The sequence below is a fragment of the Urocitellus parryii genome, chromosome 14, assembly GCF_045843805.1.
Source record: "Urocitellus parryii isolate mUroPar1 chromosome 14, mUroPar1.hap1, whole genome shotgun sequence".
NCBI lineage: Eukaryota > Metazoa > Chordata > Mammalia > Rodentia > Sciuridae > Urocitellus > Urocitellus parryii.
Genome location: NC_135544.1, coordinates 57,186,676 through 57,209,439, shown reverse-complemented (window position 1 = coordinate 57,209,439; position 22,764 = coordinate 57,186,676). Strand labels below are relative to the sequence as shown.

The following is a 22,764-nucleotide window of genomic DNA, read 5'->3' as shown; positions in this document are numbered from 1 at the left end:
CAACTAGCACAGAAACTGAAGCCAATACTTGAATAAAAAAGTTTTCTCTCTTGGGCTGGGAATGTGGCTCAAGTGGTAGCGCGCTCGCCTGGCATGTGTGAGGCCCGGGTTCGATCCTCAGCACCACATACAAAGATGTTGTGTCCGCCGAAAACTAAATAAATATTAAAAAATTCTCTCTCTCTCTCTCTCTCTCTCTCTCTCCCCCCCCCTTTATTTTTTTTTAAAGAGAGAGTGAGAGAGAAGAGAGAGAGAGAGAGAGAGAGAGAGAGAGAGAGAGAATTTTTAATATTTATTTTTCAGTTTTCGGCGGACACAACATCTTTGTTGGTATGTGGTGCTGAGGATCGAACCCGGGCCACACGCATGCCAGGCGAACGCGCTACCGCTTGAGCCACATCCCCAGCCCTCCCCCCTCCTTTAAAAAAAAAGTAAGGAAGACATTATTTTGTTTAAAAAAAAAAAAGTTCTCTCAAATAGTCTTTGTTGGAAACAAGATCACCTTTAAAACTTTAATCCATTAACTTTGACTCTTCAGATACACTAAAAAAAAAAAAAAAAAAAAAATCCTCAAGAAACTTTCGTAAGAGCAGCAGCAGCAACAGCTACCATGTACTGAGCTCTTTTTGGATGTCAGGTCCTGAGGCCTCAGGCCTACCATCAAACATCAAATTGTGTGATAACCTGTTCCCCATGCACAAGCTAGGCCTAGAAAGCACAAGGACCTTGTTCAATAAGTAACAAGCAGAGAACCTGGATCCAGAGCTGCAGGATTCCAAAGTCCACATTGTTACATACTAAGCCACACACAGGACCAAACCTAAGACTACAGACACATTCAGCCAGTAAAGTTCAAGCTATTCCACCTAAGTACTATGGAATACAAAACAAGGGAATGAACGGGTATGAAGTCAGACAGCTGAAAATATCTGGAAAGAGTAGGTCTGAGCTGGATCTCAGAGAAAGTAATGATCTTTTTTTTTTTTTTTTTTTTTAAAGAGAGTGAGAGAGGAGAGAGAGAGAGAATTTTTAATATTTATTTTTTAGTTCTCGGCGGACACAACATCTTTGTTGGTATGTGGTGCTGAGGATCGAACCCGGGTAGCACGCATGCCAGCCGAGCGCGCTACCACTTAAGCCACATCCCCAGCCCCGAAAGTAATGATCTTCAAGGAGGTCAAAAGTGCAAGGAAAGTAGTGCAGGCTGACTGGGCAAGTGTACAGGAATATAGTATTATGCAAAACGTGGGTGCCACCCACCTCTGGTCCGCCTGTCCTATTTTAACTTTCTCTAACCACCTGCTGATCATTCTTCAAACAGGTGATCTCTTTACACTACTGCAGTGTGGCACAGGGCTGTGTCCTACACACAAATGGTTCTCACCTAACTTCTCAATGGACAAAGTACTCAGCACAAAATTCATCAAATAACCTGTGGGCACTTTCCTCTGCTCTGGGCAGTAATTCATTTCTTTTTTGCGGTACTGGAGACTGAACCCAGGGCCATCCTATCACTGAGCTACATCCCAAGCTCTTTCCGTTTTTTGAGACAGGGTCTTACTAGGTTGCCCAGGCTGGTCTTAAACTTGCGATCCTCTGCCTCACTCTCCCGAGTGTCTGGTATTACAGGTATGCACCAGTGCACATAGCCAGTTATTCCCTCTTTGCTATTTTGTATGAACCCCCCCTCATAAGTCAAAAGCAAACTACACTGTGTTATAATTATTTCTGTACAAAACTCATTCTGCCCGCAGCATGAGTCCTTCCTCTGACTTTCATGGTGCCTGGTACATACTGATTGCTCAATCGACACTTAAGTAAGGTTTACAGAAAAGCATGAAGTGCCAATCCAATCTCCCTGTGCAGGCCTAAAGATGATTATCTCTGTCAAAGAAGCAGATGGCAGTGAGGAGCTACGGGGCTGTTTTTTCTTGGTTGAGCACACTACGATTCACAGCCTGTCAGCTCATCTCTCCTCGATCATTTTCCTCATCTACACATAGCTAACTGTCCCCTTCATTGTCCTCTGCACTTTCTGTAAACCTCAGCCCAGATGGCCCTCTGACCTTCCTAGCTCTGTTCTTACACCAGCAAGCCACAGGCTCCGGTCATTATCTGTCTCCTCCTCGCCACTGCTGCACTTCCTTAAAGTCTCAACATGGGAACTCTGCGCAAAGAACACATTTCCTCAGATACCTTCTGTTCTCCTCGTTAAACTCAGTAATGGCCTCAAGGTCAGAGCACTTATGAAGGCACTTCTGAGACACTTCTCTTTCAAAGCCAATGCCATGAAATCATGGACACACTTATTTTTTCTGAGAAGGTTTAAAATTAACAATCCTGAAGATCAGGTTTCATATCCCTGATTATGCTTCTCTAACAGTCCACAAACCAACTGCTGAATTCCACCTGAAATGAACTGGCAAAATAAAACCAAAAACTGTTTAAGGCTACGATTATGCTGCCAACTGACTGTTTTTCACTACATATTCTTTGTGGCTTTGGGTGCTTCTGAGGTTGGCGTATGACAAGCACATGCCTGCTCAATCACTCTTCCCTGCTCTAAATGCCCCTCTCCCAAGTTCAAAAACCCAGAACTGGCTGCAGGATACTACTCCAGGTAACTAAAAATAAATCACAAAGACCACAACTAGATGATTCTCTACTAGAGTTCAGTGAACAAACTACTCTAAAGCCAATTTCTTGAGTCTGTTTTAGTCCAGAATGCTAGAACACTAAAGTCTCAAAGTCTTTTACCCTTTGGGATCAAGAAGGTCTCGAACTTTTTCATTATAAATTTCCATGTAGGACACTTCTACTTTAAAACTCTGCTCCTCATTTTCCTCTTTCTGGGTTCGTTCAAAGAGTCCACTGCAGAGTCTTGGGATTAATCCAGGCTGGTCCACTGTGCCCATCATAGTGTAAGATTTTCCAGATCCTGCAAAAGGAAAATCAGAGTTACTACTGTCTCTGAGAAGTTTAAACACATAATAACCCTCTTTACTTTGCTCATGATAAACTGCCAGCACTTAGTAAAATGTCCAAAATACAAGAAGAAATGTATCCAAATATAATAAAAATTTAAAAAAATACAGAAGCTTTCCCATTGCAAATGTTACAGTCAAAAGGAAACATGCTTTAGAAAGAAAAAAAAAAGCCTATTTTCCTCATCTTCACATTAAAAAAAAAATACCTAGAACAATTAAAAAACAGCAAGGATTGAAAAGTTTCCTCAAATAAACTGGGATAAGCCACATGATTAATACTATTATGCCTACCCCCAGCCACAAATCATAGCACTAAAAATATAGGTTCTCCACATGGCCCCAGAACAAATTAACTTACTACCCTCTGATAATAGTGCATGAACCAAAGAAAAATCCTTTTCTAATACAAAATTATTTTCTCTACTATAATAGAAATGCATGTTCATTAAAGAAAATTCAGAAAACACGGGAAAATAGAAAGGAAAAAAAATAAATCACCATAGTCTCATCATCCCCAAACAGCAATAACACTCAAGTGTAACTCCTTCCTCTTTTATAGTAGAAGTGATTTTGCAAACAAACTTTTTGTTTCCTTTGTTTTTGCAGTGCTGGGAATGGAATCCAGGGCCTCACACCTCCTAGGCAAGTGCTCCACCAGCCCTGCAAACAGGCTCTCCAACCATGCAAGGTACTGCTGCTGTCCACTTGAGACCCCATCCTTTCATAATACCTAAAACTAAGGTACCACTTCCTACATACCAGGTCTCTTTTAAAGTATGCATATGGTGGGGCTGGGGTGGTGGCTCAGTAGCAGAGCGCTTACCTCACACATGTGAGGCACTGGGTTCAATCTTCAGCACCACATAAAAATAAACAAAATAAAGATATTATGTCCATCTATAACTAAAAAAAATTTTAAAAGTGTGTGTATGGTAATTAATTCATCACAACAACCCTACAATAAAGTTCTATCATTATCAACATGTTACAGATAAGGAAACTGTAGGGCCAAGAGTCCCAGTGGGCAGGCAGCGGGGGAAAAATGGAGCTGGCACAGCCTGGCTTGGAGTCTCTGCTCTATGAACCATTCCACACACTGGAAGAAGAGTTTCCAGTTGGACAATAATAATGACAAGTTATATGATATATCTTATAAAAGTAACTGGTTTACTTTAAGTAGATTTTGTTTCCTTGACCACAAAGACAGAGAAGTCAAAAAGTTCCTTATCAATTATAACCATATTAACATATTAACAAGTATGTTCTTTTTAGTATTTTTTCTATAATTATCCTTAGAGCCTACAATATATGACTAGTAATATGTAGAATAGTCATAATTCTGTAATTTATTGGAAACAAACTGGACCAGTACCATGTGACAAGATTAGTAAAGAAAAAGGATACTAATCCTAATTTTATTATACTCATTTTTAAAAAACTATATTTGATTTTAGCATCTATAGTACTTCCTAAAAAGAAAAACAACAAAAAATAAATCAACAGTATATTACTCAGTAAACATGGTTCTATTTTCTCTTCCGTTGAAAGAAATTTGCTCATGTGATCTCAATAGTATTTAACATTACCTGTCTGTCCATAGGCAAAGATGCATGCATTGTAGCCATCAAAAGCATTCTGAAGGATATTTTCTCCAAGGCACTTGAAAACATCATCTTGACCTGAGACAGGGCGAGAAGGGGTGTTTTAAGTCAAATCAAAACACAAACAAAAATCTCAAAATACACCATCAGCTTATTTATCTCCAAACAGGAGCTTTAAACTTGATAAATGCTTCCAAAGGCTTATGCCTGTCAAATTATTTGTAGTTAGCACATGAGGGGAAATTAGTATAGCATTTCCTATAATACATACTTGAATTAAAAGGGAAAAAACACCAAGGAGGTCCCTTAGGGCAAAGAGCCAATGAGCCACTTATTTTACAATCAATGATCAGGAATACCTGCACTTTATATCCAGAACCTAGGAATACCTGTATTAACTATGTAGTACTCAGTCAGAACTTTTATACAATGGGTTAGGGAATTCAGAAAAATTCCATGTACCATTCTCCTCTTTTTCCTCAATGATAATTTCTAATTACAGGATCTACAGTTCACAACAATTAGAACAAGGAGGAAGACCCTGGAAATTTTCTTCAGCTTTCAATTATAGACTTAAGTAATATATTGAGTCAAGTTCTCTACCACAGGCCAAAAGAGATGTGTCAATAATCAATAATCAAATATGAACCTTACAAGCCATCCACCTCACTGAGTCTCAAATATAAGAGGAAGAACTGGATGCTGCTGTTGGGCAAAGGCATTCCATGATTCCATTACGCCCACTTCCTAGTTCATCTGCCAGTTAATTATCCTAGCTTGAATTTGAGGTGATCCTTAAAGTTGTCATTGGGCTGGAAGACCAAACATACTTCAACTTTTAAAACGTCCACAGTAGAAACCAATAAAATGTGATGTTCAATATTTAAAAGGGAAACGAAATATGGCAGTGCATGCTGTGGCTCCAGTTACCCAGGAGACTGAGACTGGAGGATCACTTGAACCCAGGAGTTCAAAGCCAATTTATAAAACAAAAAAGACTGTCCAAAAAAAGTAAAATATAAATTAAAAGATACTGCTTGGAAACAGGGGACAGAGCAGTTAGGAATACATGGATTTTTTTTTTAATTTTATTGATTTTATTTTTTAAATACATGACAGCGGAATGCGTTACAATTCTTATTACACATGGAGTACAATTTTTCATATCTTTGTATATAGAGTATGTTCACACCAATTCATGCCTTTATACATGTACTTTGTTTTTTTGCATTATAATTCTTATTACACATATATACCATAACTTTTCATATCTGTTTATATATAAAGTATGTTGACACCCAATTCAAGTCTTCATACATGTACTTTGTTTTTTTTTTTTTTTTTTTAAGAGAGAGTGAGAGAGGAGAGAAAGAGAGAGAGAGAGAGAGAATTTTTAATATTTATTTTTTAGTTCTCGGCAGACACAACATCTTTGTTGGTATGTGGTGCTGAGGATCGAACCCGGGCCGCACGAACGCCAGGCGAGCACGCTACCACTTGAGCCACATCCCCAGCCCCATCATACATGTACTTTGGATAATGATGTCCATCACATTCCCCTGCCCTTGTTAATCCCCTGCCTCCTCCCTTTGCCTCCCACCCCTCTGCCCTATCTAGAATTCATCTATTCCTCCCATGTTCCCCCTCCCTACCTGACTATGAGTCAGTCTCGTTACATCAGAGAAAACATTTGACATTTGTTTTTTTGGGGATTGGCTAACTTTACTTAGCATTATCTGCTCCAATGCCATCCATTTACCTGCAAATGCCATGATTTTATTCTCTTTTAATGCTGAATAAAATTCCATTGTGTATATATGCCACATTTTTTTTATCCATTCATCACTGAAGGGCATCTAGGTTGGCTCCACAGTTTAGCTATTGTGAATTGTGCTGCTATAAACATTGATGTGACTGAAGAATACAAGGAATTTTTAAAAGGCTATCACTGTAGCCTTCATCTTGTGGCAAATGATGAGACAGTAATTTAGGAGAGTGATAAAATAGACTTTCAGGTCAAAAATAAAATGTGGAGGAATGTGGCACATTCCTCTCCACTACAGAGAGAAAACAGGCTCCAAAGGTGCCATGATTTACTGAACATCACAGGGGTGCAGAGGAGCAGAGCCTGGATGCTGGTCACCAGCGTGCTTCTTTCCTCCCACCAGCAGCCTCTCTAGACAACATCACTGACATCTCAAGGATACATCTACTGTGTGTTCCTGGTCCCATGTGAGACCTGGGGACATATGTGAGTCAACCTCCACTGGATACCATCATCTCAAACCAAGGACAGCAGACGGTAAATCTTTCAATTTTCCAATAAACATATAACCTCTCATAACAAATACTGGAAAAAGCTGTCTGTTTACTTCTTCATAATGAGATTAGAGATTTTTGTTTTCTTCTTATGCTTTTATAAGTTTTCCTTATTTGTACTTTTATAATGAGAAAAAATGAATATTTTTTAAGATAATAGTTTTAAAGTCACACACAATTACACTACAATAGTATCTGGAGAATGTACCGAAACCCCTTTTCTGCACCAGTAGTAGTGGACAGGATGCTGTATTCTGTTACCTGCATACTTTTCTCGGACAGATTCATCCATGGACCAGAAACAATGATCATAAGCAAACACCTGTTGAAAAGTGAACACAATGTGTTTGTATTAAGACCAAAACTTTGACACTATGATGTTACAATAATGTCCTAATTTCAATGGAATTGCTCACTGTGTTTGTACAACAAAAACAACTTACTATTACACAACAGGATTAGTTATTTATATACAGTCTTACAATGACAACTACACACCCACGGGTCATCTAGCTCTATATTTCACATGGAAAACAATTCACAATATTAAATGAAAAAAACAAGTTTACAAAACAATATGAATAACATGATGGCTATCATACAAATATGTATGGTTACAAATATAAAGTTTACTTCTTCATAATGAGATTTGTGATTTTTGTTTTCTTCTTATGCTTTTATAAGTTTTCCTGATTTGTATTTTTATAATGAGAGAAAATGAAGATTTTTTAAGATAATAAAATTTAAAGATGCTCACATAGCAAGTACAAAATAGTTATATAATAGGAGATAGTTTAAATAAATTATAATGCACCCCTGTTCAATATTACATAGATTTAAAGATACAGAAGGGTTATTGACAAGAAAGTGATCATATTACTGAAAAAGTTATGGACATCTGGAATATTATTTCATATTTGTATAAAAACCTTTATGCATAAAGAGTAGGAATAATACATATTAAAATGCTATTTGGTTGGATAAAATAATTTCCATTTTGATATTTTGCCTTATCATTGCTTTCTAAAACATACACATAGTTCTTTTACAAGTTTTGTTTCACTAGTTTTGTCTTTCATTTTTTGGATTTCTAATGGCTTTATGTCCATTCATTTGTGTTTCATAACCTAGCCTGTTTAAGGATTTTAAGGTTCGCCTTGGTTCACCTTTCAAACTCCTCCGTTTGGAGTGCTGCTGTGCGTCCCTGGAGAAAGTGGCCTTTCTCCTGTGCTTCTACCTGTTAGTTTCGGGTGTGCCCTCACTGGGAGTGTCTGTTACAGTTTACACACTGCTGTCTTTTTCCTCTACTAAAGGTCCCTTCCCGTGGCCAGTTCATGTCACCATTTCTGCTATGGAAGCTCAGACTTCGGTCCTCCCAAGACCAGATGTCTCCACTCCCTCCTATCAACATGGGCATTGGCTCAATGTTGATGGCCGGCACTTTCTCAGCTTTTTAAAGCCTTCAATCACAGAGGAGCCTCTCCCAAATCAGTATTTGCACAGTGAACTTGACTCGGTCCTCCACCACACGCCAGGGCCCCACTGATTGGCAAGCGCTGACTTCAGTCAGATGAGGGCCTGTGTGATTCCAAAACCCAGAACACTGCCTTAGCTCCAGCTTACTGCTAGTTCTTGAAGTTACACGTGCTGTTTGTGAGTCTGATGACACAATTCTAATATTTTAAAATATTTTATCTGTTCCTGCTACACATTTTAGAGCTGGCAGGAACAGACTTTCTGTGTAACCTCACAAGGCTATGTGGACCAGATACTTAAAAGTCAAATTTCTTAAGAAAAGAAGTTAGATTAATACCAAAAATTGAGTATGCCTGCCAATATCCTGCCCCACTACAACCTAAAATCAACTCAAAATAAACAGGGAGGGAGTGGGGGAAAGGGCCCAAAGGGAGAAAAAAAGGAGTCCAAGGTTTGGAAAGCCAGACCGATGCTTGTTCCTGGATCAGAAATGGGGAGCGGGGAAACTGCCATGAGACTGTCAGGGTGAGGGTGGGGATGAGGCCACCAGAAAACCAGGTTCAAAAAGAAAATGCAACAGAGGGAGGTGCCACCAAAGACATGGGCAGTTCTGCGAAGACCCGGGGGTCCAAACAAAATGGTAGGAGAGATAGGAGCATCACTCAAGAGAGTGACAGGTTAAACACCGCTGAACAAGCAGGGATCAGAACACCCAGGTCTTTGCGTGATAGCAGGCAGGTGAGGCGTGTGCCTCTAGGTGGGCAGAGGTGGCTGGGGATGCCAGAGAGGCAGAGCGAAGAAACATGGCTGAACCCCCAAGAAGAGGCAGGAAAGCTGGTGCCTGGAAGATCCCCACCAGGCCACAGTGTCACGGCACCTGTTGCCAACTCTGCCCTTTTCCTAAGGCTAAGCAGATGTCCTTCTCGTGGTTGTATCTATGTTAGCTATCCTGAAACAGAAGAGGAGCAAGAGGAAGACAGTCCCAAGGGACTGTGCATCAAAAGGTCCAGTGGGGGCTGCCTGTCAAACTCCATTTGTCACCCACAATGAGAATCATCACAGAGGTACGATTAAATACAGTGTGATGCTCAAATTAACTTTCTTCTGTTCTTGCTTTCAACTCTCATCCCTTGCAATTTTAATTCTGTTATTGCAAGCTTAGCTCTCTCTTCAGAAGTCCCATGTACATTTACCAGGGCTCAGATTCTCCAGGGCACTCCCCTCTGAACCCATCATTACTGGGTGTCTCCCTTACTTTTCGATTACAAATTTCTTATTTTATTTTTATTTTTTTGCTCTTTTTAGTTATACATGACAGTTGAATGTACTTTGACATATTATACATACATGGAGTATAACTTCTCATTCTTGTGGTTAGAGATTTCTTTAACCACTTCATTTCTTACTCCCAATTCCAATAGAGAAGCCATCACTAAAGTCCCCACAGCAATACCTGAGACTGTGTGCAGGCCCTGTTCAAAGCAAACAAGGACAAAGGAGGCAAGCTGTAGCTGCCAGTAGACTGGCTCAAAAGTCCCTACCTCACACCACCAGGCTAGCCTAGGGTCGCCCCTGACCTGCCAGGGACAGGCTCCACACCACCCAGGTAGGCCTGAGCTTCAGGAAGTATCCAACTCTAGGCACACTATGCTTTTCATGAACAGACAGACCTAAATAAAGTTTAACTTATAAAGTAGGCACAGAAGAGATGAACAGTGATTAATAATAAAATAAAACTACTATGACAATATACTGCAATCAAAGTTATATGAATGGGGTGTCTCTGTTTCTCTTCTCTCTAAATATCTACTTCAATCTGCCAGAGTTTGCCTGGGGTAACTGAAATCACAGAAAGAAAAACTGCAGACCAGTGGGGACTACTGTTATGGAAGGGCCACAGCTGGCACAAAGTTGGGGACCAATAAGCACCAAGTTCTTATTTACTAACAACACTAAACAATCCTTTTAAATTTTAGTAATTTTGTAATTATGGCTATCGTCCATAAAATAGACAAGTCCTTCTCTTTCTAAACAAACATTGCTCTTTTAAATTAAAATTTTTTTTTTCAATTAATAGAGAAGAAATAAACGTCTTCAGTAATAAGTTCAAATAACACCAAAGCATAAAGTAAAAAATAAAGGTCTCCCCATTTGCCAAGTACACCTCCTCTAGAAATAAATGCTGTGTTGACAATGTGGGTTTTTTTAGCCCACACATTTTCATAAACTCTGAGACACAGTTGAATTAAATAAAACATGGACAGTTTTTAAATAGTCAAGAAACGTATTCCTCACATTTACTACAATCTCCAATCTCTGCTCCAACAAAATATAAAACAAAAATAACTCAGTACCCTCTACATAGGAAAGATGAGTAGGGCTTTACAAACACACAACCAGGGCCAGGTCCAACTATTTATTTAAGTCATCTGGAGTTTCAAACAACATGTCTATACATATTTTAGCAACCATAACAGAATGGAATTAGAATTCAACCACAGGCTCTAAAACAACAACAAATCCCAAGAATGTAGATCAGACTGAATTTCCTGGAAGTTTCAAGTAACTTCAGAGGATGGTCAACTTAAAAACATAGTACTTGTGCCACCTCAGCACATCTCTAAGTCCCCGGATGGCAGTAACTGACATGAAAAACACACACACACACACACACACACACACACACACACAGCAAGAGTGCCTTAGAATCCAAGCTCAGATCCGGGATCTGAGCCGTGCCCTTGAGGAAGCTGGGGACCTGGGGGTTTCTGCTGGCCTGGCAATGCCTTCCCAGCCGGCTTAGATGCCAGGGGGATGAGATGGCTCAGCACTGCATGACCAAGGTTTGGAACCATCCGTTCTCGCCAATCTGTGACACACAAGGAACCTGTGTGGCAGCTATGAGGAGACTGGGTGGCTGTCAGGGTGCAAACACCTTTCACAACCCCCACCACCACCACACACCAATAAGGCTTCAGGCTGTGAGGGGCTGGTGGCCTGTACTGCTTCTATAAACAGAAAAGGCCCATGTTTTCAGTTTGAGAAGAAAACCTGCAGTATTTCAAGACTATGCACATAAGACCTTCATAAGCATCACACAATGAGCCAAATGTCTTACCTTTGGCTGGCTCCTAGTTCCCCAAAGAAACGCCACCGTTGACATGGAAAAAAAAAAAAGGGAGAAGTGTTAAAAAAAAAATTAGCTCACAAAACTCTTTTTGGAAGGTAAAATAATAACAAACATGATATAAATTTGCAATAAGAAAACAAAATATTACCTTTGAAACCAAACAATAACGTGAAGGTAAATGAGTGTCAATTAGCTATTTAGGAGGGATGCTAATTCAGAAGATTAGCTTGGGGAGGAAAGACTATCTCAACACCGGATAATTCAAAAGCACTCGTCTTTTGCATTTCTGCTTATCCTGTTGTGTATTTCTTTTTAAAATTTTATTATTTTCTCTACTTTGGCAAAGCACAAGTTTACTCTCTCAACTGTCAGGTCCTTCTACAAAAAATGAGTTCTGTTCTGGCTAAGGAAAGAAGGTTAAAGCTACTAATGTCTTGCCTGTGAGTTACTTTTGCGGAATTCCACACTACTTACTCCTTTTTAGTCCTCAGACAGTTCTACTCTCCCCTCTCTCCCTCCCTCTGAAACTGCCCCTGGCTTACATCTCCCCAAGGTACAGTGTGTAAATCCAACAAATCAGGAGACAGTTTCAAACTGAGAAAACTTGTGAGAAAGCAGAGAGAACTTCCATGGACTCCTCACCCAAATTTGCCTCCTGCTGAGGCTGTGAGGACACCACTCATCCTTCCCCTCCCTCCAAAGAGATAAAAACACACACACACACATTTTATTTCTGAACCACTTGACAGTAAGTTGCAGACATGACCTTCAGCCCTAAACACTTCAGTGTGCGATTCCTAAAAACAATGGCCACTTACTTAATCCTAGCCCAATATCCAAATCTTTAGACAATTTAGGAATAAAGCAAAGTATTTTTGATACTAGAGTATGATAGGAATAGTAATGATTTTTCCTATGCAGAGGATCAAAACTTTGAAACCTGAAAGCAAATTGCACATGCTTAAATGTCTCCTTCCAACAGTCTGCGAACCTCCTTGTCCCTCTGTCTCATAAGATTTCCTTCCAAAATTATTTGTACCCATGATTCCGGTAAGAACACTAAAACACCACAGCAAGACTAGCAAACAAAAGTGACATGCGTTTGACAGATCTGGGAGTGATATCCAATGTGGCTGACATATAAAAGAAAATAATTTCTCTGGAAAGAGATACAGAGAAGCTCCTGACAAAAAGAGTTATGAAATATGAGTAGAGGTTACTGACACGTGCTATCATCTCTGTACACATCTTATAAGCAAAGCAGTTCCTCTTCCACTGTGGACAGCCTAAAACCCAGCCGCAGGTAAGAAGAGAGCCCCAGGTCTGGAACACCAGGGCGGGCCTGGGCGTCCTGGCTCACAGCTTCATTCAGTCCTCAGGACTGGGCAAGGTGTCACTGTGAGTCCAGTGTTACAATTGACAAGCACACTAATGAGCAGCCATGGATCTGGTGCAAAACAAGGTCTCTGACGTCCAAGTCCATGGTCTTGCCCTGCCCACACTGGTCAAGACAACCTGGACTTGAGAACCTGAGTCACACATTAACAACTGCTCCTGCTATCAGAAACATTTCTCAGCATATTAATTTCCTTCATTTTAATTATTACCCAATACAAGGCTGTCACTTGGTACTGAGGCCAGTGTGCATTTGCTACTCACTAAATATTGTGTATGAAAACACCACACTGACTTTTCTGAGAACTAAAGAAGATATTTAGTATATTTCAAGCTTAAATCAAACATTTTAATATTTTAAAAAATAGCTCTCCCTAAAATACAAGAAACAACTATGGAATTCAACAATATATGACACACTGTAGAAAAATCAATGGGACTAACCTGAATTCAGGACAGCATAACATGTAAATTAATTACAGGGCTAAGTTTCCAAGTAGGATTCTGGTAGCTACAACAGTAAAGCTCAAATAACCCAGAAAGCCATGGGACACCCAAAGATGTAATTACAGCTCTGTGTACAAATAAATAAGTAAATTAATCAATTAAACAAAACCTCTCAAAGTGTAGTTGCAATTCGATACAGCCATGCCTCATTGATCCCAGGATCCCATATTTAGAAACCTCAGCTATCCTGATCACTGTGGAGATTCAGGAAGCAAAGAAAACCAGCTCCTGACCGAATAAAAGAGATGTCACAAACTGTGAGCGCCCCAGCCTCCATGGCTCAGCTGAGCCCAATTACTTTTGTTATTGCTTAACTTCATTTTGAAATATTTTCAGATTAAAAGTTCCAAAAATAGTGCAAAGAATTCCTGCACACCCTTTACCAAGGCACCCCAAATGTCATGTCTTCTATCATCAGTTACAATGACTGAAATGTGGAAGATAACCATTAACACCCCATTTATCCAAGCCTTGCCAACTGCCTGCATTAATATCCTTTTTTCTTTATATATATAAATTTTAATGTGTTTTTTTTTTCCTGGTCCAAGATTACCCACTGCATGTAGTTGCCATTCTCCTCCAGTCAGGGTTATGGACACTTGAAGGTACCAGACACTTGTTTTATAGATTATTCACTCAGTGTCATAGACTGGGTTTGTCTAGTGCTTCCTTGTGACTAAATTCAGGCTGTGCACCTTAGCAAGCACAATACAAGTAACTGTACGGCCAGCACAGTGCTCCCTATGAAGCAGCAAATGACACCCATATCTCATTATTGACCAGGTTAATTCCCCTCACTTAGTCAGGGCTGTGACTACCAGGTTTCCCCCTGGTAACACAACCATTTTCTCCCTTTGTAATTTATACACATCTTGTGGGAAAAGACTTTAAGACTGTGTAACTAAACACCAGTATCTCACCAGATTTTCACCGAAACTTTTAACATCCACTTAGGATTTGTGCCTGCAACGGCAACTATCCCTGATGATACCTGCCCATCAGAGTGATGAACATGTTAACAGCACAGGAGGACTGACCTGAAGGATGTGCTTCGATGGCAGAGGACACAGCAGATGACCTGGCTGCATATTCTGGACAGGAGCTGTTACCTGGGAATAAGCTACTCTCTCATTGCTTTTTCCTAACCTGGTGCTTACTTCTCATTCAAATAATAACCCACATCATAAAAATAAGTCAAATTATGTTCCTAATCTCTAGAATGCCAAACTATGAAGAAGAAATTTAGTGATGACTTTATACAAGTTGATGATCTTTAGAAACATGTTATTCATGTTTCTGACCATGGAAAAAATAAAACTGTCTAAAAATAAAACACAGTGCCACGTATGAATAAAACAAAATAATGTCAGTAGAATGATGCAATGTAAATCAACAATTGCTGTCAACTATTGAAATCAAACATCGAATCTAAATACTACCATCATTTCATTTAATTCTAAAGATTTAAGTTGCTGAAATTTTCACAATTATAAATATTTGGAATGCTGTTATAACAACATTCCACTCTAACCATCTCTTTTTAAAAAAGGATGTGCATTACAAAGAGCTCATTCTAACACAGTCATACTATGTAATGACATTGTTCTTTTTCAGACTTAGCTGGCAGTACCAGCAACCAAACAACAATCTGTGTGTTCATTATTCTTCCTGTCACCCCCTCCCCATGTGCCTTCCACATAAGGAATAAAGCTGACCTGACTTAAAACTTTAGGCAGACTAGACTCATCATGGAAGCCTCTCAATCTCTGCTTCTTGAGACAACTCTCAGTCAGAAGTCACTATACAACCATCACTGAAAGACGATCCACTCTTTCCTCAACATCTAGAACATGCCATTCGGTTTTGAGGAATAAATGGTAGCAGCATTCTATTAGAATTCAGTAGGACCCACTTGGGAAAACAGTTTCAAGAATCAGGTCCTCAATAGTGGAATTATTTTAGGACATCTAAGCTAGACTTCGAGCCCTGCAGGGCGGTGCTTTTCACTCATCAGAGTCCAACAAAGGTTTCTGGCTGCTCAGCAGACAGTCCTCGACTCTTTAGGGGACCTGGTCTGGGCCTATGTCTCCAACCAAGCCTCGCATCAGTTTCCCCCCACACAGGCCTTCTTCTTGGCAGAATGTACCTGTTTCCCAGCTTCCATGCAGGACTTTCCTTCTACCTTGAACTCCTGAGGCCAACTCCTATTATTTTTCACTCCTCAACTTTCTTATTATTTCCAAACCTCTCTTATGTTACTCTCACAGTATTATGTGCAGAATAAAACCATTTTACCACCACCCATCCTTTCCCAAACACCCCAAAACCATAAAAAAATAAGAAACAAGTACAAACTCTATATTCAATGAAACAGAAATATTTATAACTAAAGAACATGAAAAAGACAGAAAATGCATCTATAAAACACACATAAAAAGTTTAAAAATCAGAAATGAAGGATGAAGAAAAAGGGAACTAAAATATGGGATGCTGTTTTCAATCAGTAAGTTAAATCCCACCTACCTCCTAGCCCCCTCAAAACGCTCAGGCCACTATCTCTGACAGACAATCCTTGGACAGACTTTTTAAAAACAAGATAGTTTGAAAACCCTCTTCTTCTGGAACCTTCCACCCACACAAACCACAAGTGTTTCAGAACAGAAGGACACAGAAGAACATGACTACTGAACCACAACTAGTATGTTTCACAATCATAGACTAGAAATATGAAAACCCCAACTTATAAATTCTGTAATTTAAAACTGTCATATAATGGGAGAACTAAATTCAAAATATACACTCACCACTAACTCATCACTCACAAATCACCTGCCTCTTCTCATCTGTCAAACACCAGCAGATAGAGTTTTAATTCATCATCCACTTTCATTATAAGAAAGGTTAAACCTGCCAGAGAATACTGATTTCAACTGTAGAACTTCTTATGAAATACAATGCATAGAGTGTACTATAGTATATATTACTATAGTAACCGAGTAATACACATTCATTTAAATAACTGTGCATTCAAATAACTGCAAGGGTATATGCACTCACTAGGATAGATTACTGAAACATTCTTAGACTTCAAGCAGAGAAAGCCTGTAATTTTTGCTTCTTTCAGTATTTGTGGTTTCTAACTGTAGGAGTCTATATTTTCCTGTGTGTGTGGGGGGGGGGGATCCTCTTTCTAGATTGGATTTCTTCTTGACTGGATTGCATTTATTTGAAAGAAATTTCCACCCTTGACATTATCTAACATTCCCTCAGTCCCCAACCCTGTCTATACTTCATCTCCAACCCAGAAGCCACACACCTAAGGCCCACATGCCAAAATAGCCACAGATGCACTGTGCTCAGTCCTCACAGTATTGGCCAAAAGTGAAATCAGAAGGCTTCCCACTAGGAAATCTGGATTTCCAAATTCTCTTGCAAGTTGAGAGATCTGGTCCCAGTTTCATGCAGCAACCACAGCTCATCATTCATTCAACAAATACGCACTAGGTGCTTTAAACCATCAGACAAATCTTGACCCCATAAAAGCTTAGAATGAATGGATTTATAACACAATAAGAGCTAAGGAGGTAGAATTGATGGTGGGACCGACTTAGGGAGCAGGGCAGGCGCCATGAGGCTGCTGTGGCACAAGCTGCCCTGTGTCTTTGCCTCCCCTGAGGTCTACCACACGGCTTCTCAACTAAGAACAGTGAGTCTCACATCCTAGGCCAGTCTCTTGCTGGACAGACTGAATCCACACAAAGGCACTGACCAGACCTGACAACTGAACTCTGACCACAACACCTGAAGCCGCCAGCCTAGATTGGTCAGCCTTGGTCAGTAACACCCAGTGTCTCTGTTTTGCCCTTGGTTACTACTCAGCATCAACCAAGAAGACAAATGTGCTCCCTACGCCGAGCACCTGAGACACCCCACTTCTAGCGGGCCTGCTTCCAGCTTCTGCATGACAACAGCCTGCACTCAGCACCCTTGAAGCCACCCTCCGCTCCACCCTACAGCCTCCGCCTGCCTCCCTCAGTGTCTGCCCCCACAGAGATGACACCCGGGTCCTTGCTGCAGCGCAGTATGGCAAACGGCCGCTGTGTGTGTTTCTTTGGGTAGCCTTCATTTATTTCCACAGGCTGATCAGCTAACATTTCATATAAGAAATAAAACCACTGAGGACAACTATAAATAAAAGATGTCACCTTCAGCCTGTGAATTTATGTTCCCGTAAGTAGGTGCCTATAAAACAGACCCCCGAGCCAGAAAACCAGGGGGAGAGGATGTGGGCAGGCGTCAAGCGCGGCAGGAAGGAGGTGGGAGGTCCCATTCTTAGCTCTCCCAGGGATTTTGGTTTCTTTGTCTGATTATTTGAGATGGAGTCTCATATGTGGCCCAGGCTGGCCTCAAATTCCTGGACTCAGAGTGATCCTCCTGTCTCAGCCTCCCAAGAAGCTGAGAACTCAGATGGGCACATTTATGTTTCGTAGATTATTCTGTGTTTATTTCATGTTCTTCAGTTATAACTATTTCTGTTTCATTGAATACAGAATCTGGTGCAAACTTAGCAGCACCTCAGTTCACACAGTCTCCCACTTGCCCAACCATGGAAATTCAAGAAATAAGCTCCTGCTGCCTTATGGTACATCCCAGACGAGCATGAGTCTAATGCCAGAAAGGTCAATGAAATGGGACAGTTTTATTGAGGTGCTAATTTATATACCACAAATTTCATCTATCCTGAGTGTACAAGCCAATGGCTTTTAGCAAATGTAGACTTGTACAACCACCACCACAATCTAGATCTAGCACATTTCCATCACCCCCTAAGACTGGCTTGCACCTAACTGCAGCTAGGTCCTGCACCAGCCCATGTCACTACACACCTGCTTTTTTATTGATGTTCTTTTTAGATATACATGACAGAAGAGTGTATTTTGACATATTATACATACATGGAGTGTAACTCCCCGTTCTTGTGGTCGTACCTCATGTGGAGTTACACTGGTCATGTATTCATATATGAACACAGGAAAATGATGTCCAAGTCATTCTACTGTCTTTCCTATTCCCATCTCCCCTCCCTTCCCCTTTGTCTAATCCAATAAACTTCTAATCTTCCCTCCTCCTCCCATTGTGTATTAGCATCCACATATCAGAGAGAACATTTGGCCTTCAGTGTTTTTGTATTGGCTTATTTCACCTTAACATGATAGTCTCCAGTTTCATCCATTTACCAGCAAATGCCATGATTTCATTCTTCTTTCAGACTGAGGAATATTCCATATGTACCAGATTTTCTTTATCCATTCATCTGTTGAGGGACACTTAGGTTGGTTCCATAGTTTAGCTATTGTGAATTGAGCCGCTATGAACATTGACGTGGCTACATCACTGCAATATGCTGATTTTAAGTCCTTTGGGTATAGACCAAGGAGTGGGATAACTGAGTCCAATGGTGGTTCCATTCCAAGTTTTCTGAGAAATCTCCATACTGCTTTCCAGAGTAGTTACACCAATTTGCAGTCCCATTATCAATGTGTGAGTGTGCCTTTTCCCCCACATCCTCATCAACATTTATTGTTACTTATATTCTTGACAATTGCCATCTGACTGGAGTGAGAATCTCAGTATAGTCTTAATTTGCATTTCTCTAATGACTAGAGATGTTGAACATTTTTTCATTATTTGTTGACATGTCTTGCGCTCAGTGTGTTTTTGAGGTTCATTCATGCAGAGCATGTTATTATCAGTCCCTCGATCCTTTTTATTGCCATGTCTTTTGTTTACCTATTGACCAGATAGACATTTAACAGTTTCCAGTTTGGGACTATTATGAATAGCACTGTTATGAATGTTCAATAAGAAGTTCTTTTGTACACATTTCTTTTATTTCTCTTGAATAGATACTCAAGAGTAGAACTGCTGGGTCGACTGGTAAATACTTTTATACCCAGAAATACCGACAACTTTTTAGGAAATAGGCAAACTGTTTCCCAAAGTATGTGTACCATGGTACATTCCATCAGCAACACAAGAGTTACAATTGCTACACATCATCACCAACGCCTAGTACCATATTTCTGGTCACGGGTATACAAGTAGGTGTGTAGAAACAGCTCAGTACAGTTCTAGGCTGCATTTCTCCAATGACCAATGCTAAGGGTATTCTCAAAATGTGTTCTATTTCATTTGAGAGAACAGAAAACTTTTCACAATTAAGTTTCTATGCATATTAGACTATTATAAAGATTAATCAACTCCTACCCAGATCCTAACTACTTCTTTATCCTCATTCATACTGATTTGGTTGCTCTGTATCTATTTCTTCCTTTTGTCTCTCTAACCACTTTGTATAGACATTCTTTGTATAGACATTCATTTTTGCTTCCCTGCAGCATTTAAAAGTAGAACTACTGCCTGTAATCCCAGCAGCTAGGGAGACTGAGGCTGGAGGATGGCAAGTTCAAAGCCAGTGTCAGCAACTTAGCGAGGTCCTAGGCAACTTAGCAAGGACCTACGCAACATCTGAAAATAAAAAATAAATAGGGCTAGGTGCATGGCTCAGTGCTTAACTCCCCTGGGTTTAATCCCTGATACCAAAAAAATAAAAATAAAAAGTAGAACTGTAAGTCGTAAGGCAAATACATATTTGTAAACTTGTTTTATGTTCAGAGGTATAGAACTGGCCACCTAAGGTTCAGGCCAAACTTTTCTGGACCAGGCTCACTGTGTGTTATATTTAATTACTAATGTTCACACCGGATGACTCGACGCATGCACTTGAAGCATTATGCTAAGAAATCTTTAATCCATCAAGTCTCAAGTTTCTAACTACAGAAGCATCTCTGATTCGAAGTCTGCATGAACATGCCAGCTGGAGTTCTGGGATGCTCACCATATAGTGATGAGACAAGAAGTCATTAGATAACTGAAGACACTAATCTGTCTTTACAGCCTGCTGCTGCAAGGAAAAGCTCTCTGCACTTGCAGGAAGCCCCACTCAGTTCTGCCCGGCCTGGCCTAGGTTTTAGGCCAACCTGGTTGGCCTGAACCCCAAGTCATCACTGAGCCTCATTAACTCTTTCTGCTATTTTAGTCCTGAATGAAACCAGATCCTTCCTGCACCACCCACCTCACTCTGCTCTGCAATGCCATGTGGTGATAAAGAGAGCATGGCCTGGGACACCAGCAGACTTGAGTCCAAAGCTGCATTCAGTAAATGCTGTGCTCTTCCCAGACCCAAGCACTGTTCTAAATGGATCCCATGTATTATTTTCTTTAACCCTCACCACACTCTAAATCATAGATCCTAGTATCATCCTCATTTTAGAAATGAGGGAATGGAGGCTTGGAGGAGTAAGTAATCTCCTCAAAGTCAACAATTAAATAGTAGATTGGGGATCCAAACCAAGGCAGAAGGAACCTTGACCTTTAGCAATAGTCTGCTGAAGGGGCAAAATCTAAACTAGGCCTTGAGTACCATTTGCATTTTCTCTTTTGGACATGTTGCCATGGTAAACTTTGTGCAGTAGCTCTGTGCTTCCTACATGAATTCTGTGTGTGTGTCAGTCCTCCTTCCTGTCCTCCTCAAGTCCCATCTCCTGGAGTAATGTATCCCAGCCTCCATTATTTCCTGTTCCAAGATCTAACCAACTCTTTAACGGCCCACCTTTAGAGTGTATGGAATTCTTCAACTAAGTAAAAATGTTTGGAAGAAAGCAGCAGCAATGGGGCATTAGCTTAACAAACAATAAACAACGCACTGAACACTTTCAAAAGCAAATAGACTGGGGAACAAAATTCTAATTTTAAGCACACAGCACACAGGTAACTGGTTGTGCATCAGGATGCATACCTGCAAATGACCTGCCCTCGTGCATGGGTGTGTATGCAGATAAATGGACAAAATACCTCAATCAGTATTCATGTTTCAGAAAAAGCCACAAGAACTGGCTTCCAAAGGCAGAATGCCAAGAAACCAAAGAAGGAGGTAGACAAATCCAGAACTGCACAGACTGCAATTTCTCAGGGACTTACAGACAGCAGCATATCTTGGGTGGCAGCAAGACAGAAAGATCCCAGCACCCCAAAGCAGGAGGAAAGGTTTATATGATAAGCTACACAAAGGTGTGCCACAGACAACCTGAGCATTTTAAAAATAATTTTATTTTATGTACATATACACTGATACGTCAGATGTCAATCAAGAAACAGACTGTGCTTTTAATACCCAGCACAAAATGCTCTGCTATCTTTACCCAACGGGTTTAGCATGTGTGCCAGGGTCATCTAGCAGGCAAGCTGGCTGTGGTCGTATCAAGCTGGAGCCCTGCAATTCTCTTTCCCAGCAGTGAAAAGGGGAGACTTGCCTAAGAAACTGTTTAGCTCCATGTAGAGCTGCTGTTTTTTAAGTTTAGGTTTCTGTTTTTTGATTTCTGCAGTAATAATGGAGGCCACTTTTTGTTACTGCTATGTGTCCAATATTTAGTACACTTCAGCTCTAATATGCCAACCTGTAAGCAGATCTAGCCCTCTCCAATTTACAGAACAATAAGAAAAGAATACCACAGAGAAGTTAAGACACTTGCTTAACAACAGTGCTGGATTCAAACCTAGGTTTCTCATCCTAAAACGACACTCATTCCATTTTACATTCACTGATGTCCCTCCTCCCCAGCCCACCCCCACCAGATGATGTGGGAAGACAAATTAAAGACAAATTTGTTTCAGGAAACAGGAAAAGATGATGTTAGTCTAAAACAATGATCTGCTTTGGCTGGTTGGTTGGTTTCCTTGACTTCAAATGAAGTAGGCAGCAAAGGACAGCAGGCTCCAGAGAGATCCCTGTGATCAAGGATGAGCCCTGGCACAGAGCTACAGCCTCACAAGCTTCGATTCTCGGTTTAAATCTTGTCAGGAGAGGCCAACCCTTTTTTCTTTTCCTGCCATTTCTACCAACCTAGGCTCACTCCAAAAAGACTCTGCTTTAAATAACCAAAAATATTAAGGAGAGGGGCTGGGGTTGTGGCTCAGTGGTAGAGTGCTCGCCTACCATGCACGAGGCACCACATAAAAATAAATATGTGTGTCCACCTAAAACTAAAATATAAATAAAAAATTATGGAGAGAATATTAGGTTAACATTGGTAAGTATGATATTAATGACTATCCCTAATGAGAATTTCTGCCCATGTTTCCAGGTGGAAGATCTCAAAGCAGCCCTCCTGATGTCCCTAAGCTACCTCACTGTCCTCCCAGGACAGGAAAAGAGTGAATTACCAAAACAGCGGTGCTCAGGAGAGGACACCAGGTGCCTGGGCTCCACGCCCCTCCCACAGGAGGCCTG

General features: G+C 40.5%; 1 protein-coding gene across 1 annotated transcript in view; it reads right to left on the bottom strand.

The window, feature by feature from the left end:
- Positions 1-22,764, bottom strand: part of Kif13b (kinesin family member 13B) — a 158,291-nt gene that overhangs the window by 97,316 nt on the left and 38,211 nt on the right. The window contains exons 3-6 of the mRNA XM_026398857.2: positions 11,502-11,514; positions 7,169-7,229; positions 4,574-4,666; positions 2,758-2,938 (exon numbers count right to left, since the gene is read on the bottom strand). Of these exons, the coding sequence (XP_026254642.2) occupies positions 2,758-2,938; positions 4,574-4,666; positions 7,169-7,229; positions 11,502-11,514 (348 nt within the window). The remainder of the gene's footprint in view (positions 1-2,757; positions 2,939-4,573; positions 4,667-7,168; positions 7,230-11,501; positions 11,515-22,764) is intronic.